The sequence below is a fragment of the Falco rusticolus genome, chromosome 6, assembly GCF_015220075.1.
Source record: "Falco rusticolus isolate bFalRus1 chromosome 6, bFalRus1.pri, whole genome shotgun sequence".
Classification (NCBI taxonomy): Eukaryota; Metazoa; Chordata; class Aves; order Falconiformes; family Falconidae; genus Falco; species Falco rusticolus.
The window spans coordinates 52,075,907-52,090,454 of record NC_051192.1 but is presented as its reverse complement, the minus strand read 5'-3'; the positions used below and the strand labels follow the sequence as shown (position 1 = coordinate 52,090,454).

At 40.0% G+C, this 14,548-nt stretch overlaps 1 protein-coding gene across 2 annotated transcripts in view; it reads left to right on the top strand.

Annotated features, from left to right (window-relative positions):
- Window positions 1-14,548, top strand: part of RPS6KA2 (ribosomal protein S6 kinase A2) — a 280,073-nt gene that overhangs the window by 232,684 nt on the left and 32,841 nt on the right. For both annotated transcript variants that reach the window (XM_037392121.1, XM_037392120.1), the window contains exons 11-13: window positions 245-309; window positions 9,142-9,244; window positions 14,002-14,132. In XM_037392121.1, the coding sequence (XP_037248018.1) occupies window positions 245-309; window positions 9,142-9,244; window positions 14,002-14,132 (299 nt within the window). The remainder of the gene's footprint in view (window positions 1-244; window positions 310-9,141; window positions 9,245-14,001; window positions 14,133-14,548) is intronic.

Genomic DNA, 14,548 nt, shown 5'->3' with positions numbered 1-14,548 from the left:
GCTATTCAGCCTTGGCACCAGCCTCAATTAGAGAAAAGTAAAAAATACCCAGCCATCAGATTTTCATTAATAAAGTGCCCTTGCCTGTACTTATGGTAGTTTATACTGTTATGGCAGTTGCACTGTTCAGGGTTTCTGGCTTTGTCAGAAGAAAAGAGGGGATGGGGAGGAAAGCTGGAGAAGAGGTGTCATGCAGCACTCTACTAAGCATGACTTCATTTTGATTCTTTCATTCTCTTGTCAGGTGCTGGATTCGATGGAGTGGAAGAAATTAAACGTCATCCTTTCTTTGTTACTATAGACTGGAATGTAAGTGGAGCAGCATTTTTTTAAAATTTGTTATTTTTGTTAGCTACCTTTTTGACGACGAACTACCATGCTTAGAGAAAATAAGAAATGAACTCTAACATAGAGAACCCAGGAGCCAGAGCCTTTTAAGTAGATGCCTATATCACTTGCACACCTATTTGGCAGTATTAGGTATACAGCTGGACTCAATGACCTTAAAGGTCTTTCCAACCTAAATAATTCTGTGACTCTATATATACATTTGTTCACATACCCACAAATGAAAGAAATAGAAAGCTGCTTTCAACATTGCAAGTTTTTTTCTAACTGCTTGTCTTTATTTTGTCTGATGGTCTGGCTTATCACGGTACTACCTGAGGCTATTTGCAGTGTTCTGCAGAATAATTTCCACATTCAGCTCTAATAAACGTGATGCATTGATTGTGGGAGCTGGACTGGAGTGAAAATGAGCAGCTCTAAATGAAAGAATTCCTGTAATATTTCAATTTCAAAAGAAAACAGAGCCAAAGGACTGGCCTTGAATGAGATACTCCAGAGGAAAAGGGACTGGTGCTCTAAGTCCCTCCACCTTTCTGCTTTTATGTTCCATATTGAAATACTTGTCCCTGCTCACTGGGTTGGGCAAGCTGGACTAAATGCTAGATTTACCCTTTCCGATATCAGTGACCTCCAGGAATCCTTTTCTCTCTTGGGATTATTCAGAGCAACCTCAGATCTGCTCTTACACATCCGCCAACATTAGCTCCAAGGAGCTCTAAGACCTCCAGGTGCACTCTTTTTCCCAAAGAGTGTGATGCTACTGGGAATGTCTGGGTATCCGTAGAGCTGGTACAGCAGGCTGTATAGCAGGTTGTGATGCTTTACACTGGGGAAATCATAAATCTTCCAACTCCTTCTTGTCACTTTTGGCCTAAGTGACCATAGGACAGGATCTGGCCCTTCCACTGTATTGTCATGGGGGGCTACAGAAAAGCACAACGTAGATGGATTTTCAGAAGAGTAGTTCTACATCACTGAATATACAAGTCAACCAGCCAGAACAGGAACAGCAACTCCTCTTATAAGTGGTTGATATTTTATTGAGGTGAGTCATTAATTTAACATCAGCACTCAAAACTGGAACAACAAACATTTGATCAAATGTAACACGGTTAAAGTAAGACATGTCAGACATGATTAACAGAATGGTAAACAAGGATTTATTTTATTGCTATCAGCTACAGCTCATAAAGCTGGCAGTAGAGATTAGCTACGTATTGGATTTAGACTTGCAACAGGTCAAACCTTCTCACATTTTTAGTGTCATATTTGTTCAGATTGACTTATTGTTAAGACAAACCTGGTGACAAACGCTTTCCGTTCTTAATCTGGACATCTGCCACTGCATCAGAACTCCTGTTTTCCACATCCTCTAGGATTTTCTAGGTTAATTTTATCTGACCTCTGTTATGCTATTGTTATGTTTCTTTAATATCATGAATAATAATCTGAATTAGCTCATGAATGCTAGTGTAACAGGTCACACTGATGCAGTTCTCACTATAAATTCTGATTAAATGGCATGAATGTATGTGACAGACGCATTTTTAAACTGCTGCCCAGTTTTTACAGTAAAGCAAATTCCTCTGTGAAAGCACATTTTGTGGTGCCTAGGTGGCCTTTGAAAGGGCTACAAAATAATTTATTTTAGAAAAACTCATGAATCTGATTTGAATTGCATGTTGAAGAGTTGGCACAGCTCATAGCCTGTTACGAGATGATCAATGAAGGTGGAGTTTGAGATTTTCCTTTACGGTCCAGCTGACTTTCAGTCCCATTACATAGAGTCTAGGGTCTCTCCTTTTCTGCTTCTTTCTAATCATGAGGTTCTGTATCAAGACTTTACATCTATGAAAATATTAACTGAAAAGAAAAAAATGGAGAGATGAAGAGTTGGGGGGTTGTGGCTTAGTTTTTGGGCTTGTTTGGGTGGGTTTTTTCTGTATTCCTCTGATACCTCCAGTCCTCATCTTTGCAATCAAAATACAAGTCAAGTGCATATGTCTTAATGTAATAAGGATCACTGGGGCAGTGGCAGGTTTTCTCCTTCTGTGTTTGTGGCTCAGTAACTCATCACAGAGAAATGAAGCTCTGCATCTTGGAAAGGTTTTCAGCGAAGTCCGTTCTGGACTGTGAGACTCCTCAAGACCACCTTCTCTCATGATGATTGGTGATTGTTTCAAGCTTAGTTCTTTAGGGAACAATTTCATGGCTTTCCTAAGGAAAAGGTACAGTCCTCCATCATTTGAAAAGTTTAGGGAAGTATGTACCATGGAGAGGCTAGGTATGCTTGAACATGACTTGGAGCTAGACAGGAAGGTGGATTTAATTGCCCTTTGATGTCTTATCTAGCCCTTTAACTTTGCTGAAAACATAGATGTAAAGATCCGTTTTAATTCAACACAATTAGTGCTTATTGAACTCTTGGAGACAGATGGATCATTATAACAGATAAGCTATCATCTTTGTACTATATTTGCTCATTTAATCCTAATTTTACTGTCACTCACGGAGAACTTGGGAGGCTTATCTAGTCACAGCAGCAGTATCATATGCATTTCAGAGTGCTGTGAGCCAGCCTGGCCCTGAGCTGAACCCAGGATTTTGCCTTACAATGACCATCCAACTAACTGTTAACTTGTTCTCCATGGACAGAAACAGCAGGGTCAGAGAAAAGAAATGGATCGGGCACAGGTGTTTAGTGCTGATCTCTATACAGTTCAAGAAAAGAGTCCCTGATGCCCTCATTTTGTTCTCCCATCACGTACACAGATCCCTCACATCAATTTGCAGGCAGTCAGCAAACAGCGTTGTTGAGGCAATACATGAATGGTGATTTATTTTATACCTTGGTAATACAAAGACCTCAGAGAACAAGAGGCAAGGTCTTTTGGAGAGCTTCTGTACTACTTTGGCAGCTATGATAGACAGGACTGCTGCAACTGACAGCATAGAAACTTTCAGCAACTGCATTAAAATGATCCTCCACCAAGAGCCCCCTTATCACAAAACGTCAGAATGGGTTAGTGTCTTCTAGAAGCCCAGTGCAAAACAGGTATTTTTTTAAGCAAGATTTTTCCTACAAGAGTGGCATGATAACCAGGAACAAACCACCAAGTTGTTTCATCTGATTTTAAAAAGACTCAAAACAGAAATTAATTAGCTGCTTCCTTCCAAGTTGTGTATGAAGTCTAGATATCGCAGTGATGAAGTCATTAGAATTGCAGACGGAAATGTATAAATCAGACCTTCATTTCAGAGCGCTGTCAGAGCTGTTCCCTCAGTCTTTGGATTGGGGCTTGGTTATTGTCTCTATCACTGAAGTGTTCACCTGTTGAAGCAGTCATTTCCCACTTGTTTTCCATCTTTCACTGTCTTCAAACAGATGCAGCCAGGCATAGTGTCTGGTTTGGACGAAGGCAGCGAACACAGTGGAAACAATATAAGCAGTGTAAAAAAGCCCCCTGTTACGATGCTGCACATGCTCCTGCCCAACACAGCAGTTCTGATAGCGTGTGACCACCGCACACATAGGCAATGGATGCAATCCTGGAAAACATGAGTGTTGCCAGAGAATTACCATCCTCCCCCTATCCTTTCCCAGATGCCCTTCCCATGTTCCAGGGTGCCATTCTTCAGCACAAGTGCTGAATTTGTGTCACAGTGCCTACTAAATGCCTTAGAGCAGTAAGACATTTCCAAAAACTTTCGTGTATTTTTCACCTTGGGAAGTGGGAATTTAGGATTTTGTTACTGGGTGAAAACAACTATACAAACGAGACTCTTACAGAGATTAAGTTCATGACACAATTTAAGTTTGGGCATAAAAACTGTCAGATTGTCTACAGTTCACTTAGTGCTACTTATACACCAGAATTTAAACCTAAGGTGGCTGGTGCTCCAGCCACATAGAAGTTCCAAAAACATGAAAGGTTTTGGAAATGCCTTACTGCTCTAAGGCATTTACCAGGCACTGTGACACAAATCCAATAGATCCTTTGTTAAATGAACAGACTGTCTTTCATGATCAAGGTTGGGATTCATAGGAAGGAGATTAGATGTCCAGCTCCTTCTGAGTTTTACCTGCTTACTACCCTTGCATCCTCTTTTCTCCCTAAGACAAGCAGACCCAAAATGAGTTGACCTCAGTTCATGTCAGTCATTGACTCTGAGAAAGCAGAATCTGGTTCCTGATTTTTTTGTTACTGTTTCTTTTTTCCAGGTCATGCATAAAAAATTTCTGGGTTTTCATTGAAAATGAAAAATGAAATCCCTTTTTGCAGACTGCAGTCAGAGGAGTGGGCTATAAACAGTAGTTTTTGTTTAGATGACAGGCTAAATTGGAACTAGAGCAAATAACATGCTAGAAAATGAACCATCAAATACAGCTGAGGGAAGGAGTGGGAAGAAAGTGGGCTCAAGTTCTATTTCCTTCAATATTAATCAGAGATCAAACTAAATTGAAAATGTGAATTATTCAATTGCAGATTTTACCAACAGGAAAAATTTATCCCAAGGTCTGAATTCTGCAAGCTTTTCTATTATTTGCAGGCAATAACACTGAGTCATTAATCTAGGAGAGAACAAGCATTTTAGAAGGTAGTTCATCCTTTTGTCTGCTTATTGAATTTTCCATGACAGGTGTATGAATCAAAGAGTTTATTCTCACACTATGAGTGCATCACTGTGGAGGGTAGCATCTTTCTTTTTCTAGAAGGTGTCTAAGGAATAATTCAGGTCTTCATCAAAGAAACTGAGTTGAGGAAATTACTAAATAGTTTTCAATTAAATAATTTTCTTTTTCTTGATATTTGCCAGGCACACATACAGGGCATTTATATTTCTGGGATTTTTTAGGACTGCATTTTTTTTAATGATTATGAAAAAATAACTGCTTATAAATAACAAGAGGCAGACACATGTTGCAGTATTTTGTTACTGGTCTCCCTGGTGTATTACTTGAGTCCCAGCTGAGAAGGTGTTCAGATGTGGCTCATATTAGGGATCTGGTAACATACATTAAGAAAAGGTCTTTGGGCCCTGGGGGAAATCAGTTATTGGGGAAAAAAAAAAATAAATATGTGCCAAATCAGAAAAGAAGTTGATAGAAGCTCATGGTTTCTCAAACTGCTATAGAACTGTGTTCTAGTTAATCCATAGGCACTTATTAATCTAAAGGTACTGATTATCAAAGTCTCAGAAGGATGTGAGGGGTTGATAAGTAGACAGAAGGACGGATATGTATCCAGGTGTGAATATCTAAATCAGTACTTTAACACCTTGAAGTTCATCCCCCTCATTCTGTGGATTATGCACTTCGGACAGCCGCTGGATCTGACAGCTGTGTGTGATGCACAGTGATTCCTGATACCTGTCAGTTACATTTTTCTGTGATAGGTCAATGCTGTGGCCATTATAAAATATTGGGTGTGGGATGTGGGGTGGTTATTCTTTACTAGGAAAGAGAAAGACACATTCTCAAGAAAAACTGTTGAGGACTAAGGAATGCATTTCTCCTTTATAAATGTAGAAGGAGTGTGGAATTAAAAAAAAATAAATATCTTCAGCTGGTTATACTTCTGCAAATAACACACATATGGTGATATTAAGCACCCGGATTGAAATTTATATCCTTCAGTTAGCACGAACGTATCCAGTCTCTTTTGAATGTCTAATACGATGCTCCAAAATAATAATTTGGATATGAAAACTGGGATTTAAACTGGGACAGCTGGGACCCTATTCCTATTAAAATAAGTGGTGGAATGTCCAATGACTTCTGGATGCAGAGCCAGGGTTACCATGATTTGGGATGTAGATAACACTTTAAACTTTACCAGAACTTAAGGGACAGCCTGATAGATATAGTCAAAGACAAGATTTGAAACTTAACTTGCTATATCATTTGCCACTCTGGTTTGTTTCTGTTGGAAGAGATCAAGGTGATCCAGCAGCCTCAAATAATTTTGGGAGCACAGTAAGAGATAATGCTAATAAATTTCTAAAATTAGAAATATTCTTGGAAAATCCAGAAGGATCTCAAGTCCTCCAAGAGATTTTTATCGCTGTGTGTATAGAAAAGACTGGCTGTGATTCTTACCATTTCCTTACATCAGCTTGTGTCGTGCTGTGTTTTGTAGTTTACAGGATGTGGGTTTTTAAAGGAAGAAGCGTTCTGCTTGCAGCAATGCTTCGTGTTTAACTGTGTTGGGCTGCCCTGTGGTTTAGCGTGCCTCAGTGAATTGCCTTTGGTTGTAGTGGTTCATTCAGGGAACTGGAGCCAATGTGGGATGGGAAAGCCCATAGATGACACTACTCTTCTTGTGCTTGTTCCTCAAAGATTTCATTTAGTTCCCCGATTCAAGAACTTGGGGGGGAAAAAAGTTTTCGGCAGTTTACCTTTTGCTGTTCCTAGCTGTCTAGTTAGAAACACCAGAAATAATTTTTATCACAAGTGGAGAAGGAAATGGAAAAGGGAGTCATCTAGGCTGCGCTTGGAGGAGGTACCTTTCACTCACAAGCAGCTTCTTTGTTTCCACCCCCTCCCAGCAAGCAAATTTGTGATTACACATCTTAGGTGGTGTGTGACTCATGATGAATCTCAAATCCCTCCCTAGTAGTGGAGGATGTGGGTTAGGGATTCAAAATACAAATGCAGCTCCAACAGCATTTAAGAAACTACAGATGGGGGGAGGAATTAAGAGGCCAGAGAGAATATGGTTACAATAATCAAAAGAGAGTGCAGTTCCCAAATGATGTATGACTCCAAAACATTTTCCAGTTTTTGGACCTCACAGGATGAGGGGTGCATTTAATTCAAGGAGGAAGCATGTGCATGTGACCATATTACTTTCTGCAGTAGAAGGACTGTGGTTGTGAATTAAGACAAATAAAGAGGAGCTTAAAAAAATATAGCTTTCTCAAGGTGAAATCCTAGCAACAGAAAAACCTTCAGTAGGTGCTGAGATCTCTTTAAACTTCTGTGCAGAAAGAAAAAGATATATGTTAATTACTAGGTTGATACTTTTCAGTTGATGAGTGACACTTCCTGCTTACGATTGCAATTGGCTTTTAATTATTTGGAAGACTTTCCATTGTGGCTCATGCTCACAGCAATTATTCATCTCTTTTTCTCTCAGAAGATATGGAGCAGTTTTACGCAAGCAGGAACTTTTTATGGTGAAATGGCCATTAATTACTGCAGTCGCTTCCAGCCTCACCATTCCACTTTTCCAAGGAATCATAGATTCAGCCTCAAACATATGCTTTATGCGAATGATAATACTATGCTACAAAATGTCCTGCCTCAAGAACCTTTACTTATCTATGCAAAATCAAATTCAAATTATGTTGATATGTATATCTTTTAGGTTTGACCACATGCTTTATATTACAGAAGTTAATTCAACACAAAACCCACAGTTAAAAAGAATCTTCCTGCATGAAAAGAACTGGACAGGCATGTACTAATCTCCATAAAATGTTTTGAAAAGTCAGCTCATAATGAAGTTGTTTTAAGAGAAAATACATATTAAAAATAGACATAAAATTGAGCTCCCCAGCTCTTATCATGATTTGAAAGTTTAGATGAAACTATATTTGTGCTTGGACATGTTAATTACTGGCCGCTGTCTGTGGCAACTAATTCAGACCTTTGAAACCTGAGAGCAAAAGCATTGCTAGAAAGGGAATGCAGTCTAGGGACTGAAACATGGAGCAGGGATTCCAGCTGGAGCTCTGTTCACCATGCTGCCATCAGCATCATGATAATTTTTCGCCATTTTTCAAGCAGATATGATGCAATGATCACAGAAATCAATAGGTCTTTCCATTAACCCCTGTAGGCTCTGGATCGGATCCAGACGTGCTGCACCTCAGTGTGTCTGTCTCCCAGTGTGTGTGTGAGTGTGTGTGTGAATGCTAGCAAAGGAGCACAGCGTAGCAATTTCTTAAAGATTGCTAAGCATGAGTAAAGAGGCCACAAAGTCCCTTGCCATAAAAGCAGTGCATCAGCATGCATTTACAGTGTTACTTATGTGATCCCCTACATGCGCCCTCACTCGCCAGCACAAGCTCACACACTAGCAGTGTTTACCTGTTATATACCTTCCTCTCTTCCTTACGGTTTTCTTCGATTTTGCTGCTCTGCTCAAGCCACATTTAAGCCTTCAACAAGTTTCCCAATCCATCCACAGTGCTTTCTTCCTAACATCTTTTGATGGGAATTTCATCTAATCCTCAGCTGTGAGCCCCTTCCCTTTCACCAGATACGCCAAAAGAAAAGTCTCTTGTTTAGGTTGTAAACACCAGGCAGCCAGGCCTGTTGCTCAGTTCAGTCTGGCAGGGTGTCAAACATATTGCTAGTTCTTGAAAAATTATAAATGCTAAAACAGTCACCACTTCCTGGTGGTTCTTTGTCCTGATTGCCATCGCTGCGCTGCTGAAGTCACCCACACACAGTTGCACGTTCCAGTCCTGCCCTGAAGACCAGTGAATTTCCAGATGCCCCAGATGAAATATTGTGCCAGTCTATGGGCTAATTTTTTACCAGAAACATCTGTGTTTACATTGTGGATGCCAGTAACTAAAAAGTGCAGGAACCATCCAGAGCACAGATTTTAAGTCATCCCATCAATCAGGAGCCAGAGCTGTGGCTATGTCGTCCTTTTTTGTCAGTCCTGTAAGTATGGCACAGAGCTGAGAGGGGACATCCTAAACAAAATGGGGGAGCCTATCTGCAGATGCTGAAGGTGCACTGCTTGTCATTGATGGAGATCTGTTCTTCTCTTGTAGAAACTCTACAGGAAAGAAATCAAGCCGCCTTTCAAGCCCGCAGTGGGACGGCCAGAAGATACCTTTCATTTTGATCCAGAGTTCACATCTCGGACCCCTACAGGTTAGTAAGGTGGTACATGGGTAATGCATCTTTTCAGTGAGTAAATTCATTCTTCCCCTCCCCATTTCAATGGAGTCTAAAAGTCTGATCACCTGTGGGTTTAATTGGTTTTGCAATATCCAGCAGGAAGAAAAGGCTGTTTTGCATTTCCAAGGAAAGAAGCTCACAAGCATTTTACCGACTTCACATCAATTTGTCTTCATGAAGGACATTTTTACAGGAAAAATGACTATTGATTTGCTGTTATATTATTGTTGCTTACATTAGCTGAATTTAACTATTTTAAATTACCTTGGCTTCAAAGAACTTTGCATCTCTGCAAGTTAGTATATGATATATATTCCATAGATGTTTTCTTTAATTATGAAATCCTATAGACTATGGACTGTTGGAAGTTAGTTTGTGGTTAACAGTAATGAAGAATCATCAAGTTCTCAGATCAGCAGAGTTATGCCATCAGGAAGTTTGGGCCACAGTATTTAGAAAATCCTTCTATTCAGAATGTTGTTCCTATACTTTCTGGTTCCTAACAGGAATATCACACTTTGTGCACTATATATATGAAGGCGATTGTTGCACAAAACACCATCTTTCCACTCTTTTAGTTGAAAGCAACAATACCAGTAACTTCACCGTGGTAATCCCAGTTACAATGTCACCTCTTGCTAGACATGGATAAGCTACATTACATTTCTGCCTGAGATATTCCTGTGTAAAGTACCTACGTATACATTCTAAAATGTAAAAAATTAATTAGCTGTTGTTTGTAAAACACTTTGAAGATGGTAAGCACTGTAAATATCACGTACTATTGTTGCAATAACCAAGTATAAGGTCTCAAGCTTCAACCTTCAAATTGCCCCAGAACTGTTGCAGTGAGAGTAAAAAATCTGTGCTTTCATTACAAAACTGACTGCATTATAGCACATCAATCAGAGCTGAGATTTCCTGTAGTTTTCATTCAGGCTTATCACAACCTTCAGCCTTTTTCTTAAAACTAGCCCAAACTTCTATCCAAAGCCTGGCTCAAACTTCCTTTCATGGGGTATGAAATAGTGGTATCTACTCAAAATCTTTTCTCAGTATTGTTTTCTAGTTTTTTTGGCAAGGCTGTGGCAACTTTCACAAGCTATAAAAATATTACACTCTGGTTATTTAGGTCCTACTGAAACATCCACCTGTCTCCAGTATGTTTTGATATTTCTGTCCCACTGCATGAAAACAAATGGTCTTTGGATACCAGCTATTTCACACGTTTGATTTTAGCATTAATTCAGATTTCAGAGGAACTCATTTTCTGTTAATATTGGAGACTGCAATTTAGTCTGATCTTGAGAGAAGTGCGGGCTGGTACTGCCCTGGAAAGTCTCAGAGAAGCATTAAGAGTCTGGATTGCTTTGGAAGTTCACACTGATAGGTTGTCCTGGCATGCAAGCCCTTGTACTCCATGCATGTATTGATGCCCTGGGTTATATTTTACACTGTACATGTTACTACTGTTGCCTAATTCAATTTGATGTTACATGCAAGACACTGACTTCAAAAGTTTGTCTTGGGGTGGTGGCTGGGGTGGGAGACGGCCTGCCTCAATTCTGCTTTTTTTCCTGCTATTACGGCGAGTGCCTGAGAATCAAACCCCGTCTTTTCAAAATAGGTTTAGTTGGAAGCGTGAATACCTTTACACTTCCAGAGTGATAGAAAAGCCCTTGCAGACTGGCAGCATATTTTTCAGCCCCTGACTCTTGACTGGTTGGGTCAACCAGAAAAGGAAAGCATCACAAGAGTGTTTAATACTGGCTCATATTGCCTGTGGAATCAAACAAGAGCCTTTCTTTTTTTATTTTTTTATGTCATGACATAGGCCCCATACGAATTTACCCTGTTACTAAGAATGTGTATCCAGACAGAAAGCACTCTAATAATTCCTGTTTCATGATGATAATGCAGTTGTGTTTTAATGAATCTGTCAGAAAGATATTACCAAGGAGGTGGCCCAGATGTATACAGTCATTTTACACTGTCTTTATGAATGAGTTCTCCTGCCTGGAAAAAGGTTTATGTCAAAGTTTTGGATCCAGTGACTTGCCATATCAGAAAGTTTCTTTAGCTTGGAGGTTGAAACATATTTCTGTAGATTCCTAACCTCAGCTCTGAGTGAACCAAAGATGTGGTTTCTGACAGTGGCAGTTCACCTCTATGGGTATAGTTTCACATCACTTTTTCTCAGGGATTCATCTGAGTTGGAGTCACTTTTTCTGGCCGCTTGTTTCACAAGTCCTCCATTGTTACATCTCATTTGTGCTGACTTGCCTCCTGACAGGGAACAGGAGACTGAAACAATCCAGGTTATAAATGGTGATTTGAACAAGGATCAAACCAAGATCATTCTGGTGACACAACTTAGATTTAAGTCCACAAATATTTGTACTGTTGTAAGTGATGGGGCAGCACGCTGTAACTGGCGGGGATGTTTACACTGGCTTTACTACTGAGAAAAAATATGTAAAATTGCACCTGAAGTATCTAAATTTCCTCCTCTGCAAATAAGATAAAATGTTTGCAAACCCCAGTAAAGCATGCTGAAGTAGATTACTTAGGACTTATGAAGCCTTTGAAAATCCTGTAAAGTTAGATGCTCTAGTGGGACAAAACATTATGACTTTCACAGGGAGAAAGATAACCATTGTACAAGATTAGTGTTTGTAAGTGGATCTAATTCAGACATATGAAATGATTATGGATTTATCAAGACTAGGAAAATTATTTAGGTTTCATTGCTATCAGTTAATTAACATGATTTAAACATAATTTTGCACTTAGCACAGGTGGTTTAACATTTAATTCATATGATGGGCATATCAGTTTGTGGTGATGAATATTTAATACTGAACACCAAATTATCAGTAGTTCTTCTACAGTGTTTGATGAAGAGATTGGCAGTGAATTATGAAGGAACAGTTCTTTTTAAATAGACATGACCTAGCGCTTACATTTTAGAGCCAGATCACAGCTTTTCTGAAGTTCGGAAGTGTTCAGATTTGAATTATTGTCATTCCTTCTTTAAAGCAAACATTCTTTTCTCTTCATTAATCCCTCTTGGAAAATCACTGCTGTATATACGCCACTGCAAGAAGTACCCAGTGATGCAAGAAGTCTGGTGTGATTCATCCATGTATTTGCAAAGAGAGTGCCCATCAATACACTGAGATAAACAAATGGCTCGCATCATTTTACCAAAAGACAAGTTTCTCCATGTACTTCGCAGTGAGGTCTGACTTGCTGTGCTTATTTCTGACTCCTGTCAAAGCTGAGGCAGCTTTGTAATGAGACATAGAATTAGCTACAGTCTCAGTTTTGTTCATTTCTGAGCAGATAATTTGTTTTAACCATATTCTGGCTTCAGATGTTCTGTTCGTTTGACCAGTAGATTTATACAGGGAGTGTCCACACAAGGAAATACATTCTCATATATTTTCAGGACCTCAAGCAATACTCAGTCTTCCATGCCATTGCCCTACACACTAACGGATGGTGCTGATGATGTGGGCAGCCAAGCCAGGTCCAGTGGGGGGGATGTATTTACATCAGTGAAACTGAGTTTTTACACACCTCCTACAAGGAGATAGCTTTCTAAAGGAAGTTTAGCTCTGTAACTTTGCCGTGGTAAATGACACGTTGCACTGGAGGAAATGTGAAGGGGAAGGGAGAAAAAAAACAAACCTCAAAAAAAAAGAACAAATAAAAAGTGTACAGATTTTAGTACTTTAGATTTTATACTACCTACCCAGCTACCAAGGAATGGTTTGCAATCTGACTCTTTCTGGCTTTTGAAAATGCCTGGGACAAAACATACACTGGGGAGAAAGATCTCTTTAAAGCTTTTCAGAATTTTAAGTGAAACACAACTCTTCTCTTCTTGCTTTGTCATGCTGTTTCTCTCACTGAGTGGTGGTGCAGGTACTGGGAATTGCTCTCTAGTTATTTCATTCCAAAGGTAGAATAATTCAGGGCTTTTTGAACTCCAGCTATGCCTCCCCTGGATTTTTCATGTCAGAGGAAGGAATGAGGAGGAAATCTCCATGAAGGTTAGTTAAAACCATCCCAGTCATTTTGTTCACCTGAGGACAAGTCAACCAGTGTCTTCCCTGGAGTAAGTCCCAGCTCCTAAAGCTGCTCCAGAAGATCCCTGTGAAGCCACAAACCACCACTACTGGAGCACTGTGCTTTTACACTTGCTTCAGGTCCTGTCTTCTCTACATGCTCCTGACCCACACAACATACCACGTTTCTCAGAAAGCACTTTAGCCTTTGTAATTTCTGTAGTCAAATTGTGCTGCAAAAGACAGATGTAGCAGCTGCAGCTTTCTTCCACCCCCTGGTGAACCTCTGCTAAGCCAAACGGGTGGCCTGCGTTGAGTCATCCATCTTTCTCCTGCCCTCGTTATCCTGTGCTTTCTCTCTCTGTGTGGACTCCTCGCACAGGCAGTGCTTTGCCTAAGAATGAACATGTACTGTGAAAAAAACCTTTATATCCAAGGTAAGAGATCTTTGCAAACAATATCCCTGCACTGTTCAGATCCAGAGGAAAGGGATGGAGAAGGCACACCAAAGCCTTTATATGGAAGTTGAGTTATATTTACGTGTGTCTGCCAGTTTGGCAGGATCAGCTGTTGACTGACAGGGGTAACTGTCTGTTGCAGGTGCTGTACAGTGTTCTTTATGATCTTTATAAGGCCATTTTCTTTCTTCTTCTACAGATTCCCCAGGTGTTCCTCCAAGTGCCAATGCTCATAATCTTTTCAGAGGGTTCAGCTTCGTTGCCTCTAACTTGGTGCAGGAGCCTGCACAACAAGATGTGCACAAAATCACCGTTCACCCAATTGTGCAGGTACTGATGCTGATGTTACACTTCACATTTGGTGGGCAGATACATATGTGCATAGTATATTTAAACTGCCTCAGCATTCTCACTGATATTTCACAGCTACCCAGTGTAGGTAGAAGGCGTTTACATGCAGCATGTAGGAGATGGAAAAAGAGAATGTTTTCCCAGAGGCTTTTGTCTGTAAGTTCATGTTCTCCACAGGCTTTACAAAAGAAATAAGAATTGCACCTTATCACAACTGAAATGAAAAGTACTTCTGAATACCTGAAACACTATTCCAGTTTTGCATACAGGTCAGGTAATGAAGTGTTTTTTTCCATAAGCGCATGTCTTCTCAATGGTTTTGTCTTGGATTATGTGGTACAGTCTGTGTTGGCAAAGGAGCTTAATGCACTACTGCTGTAGGCTCCCACAGACCC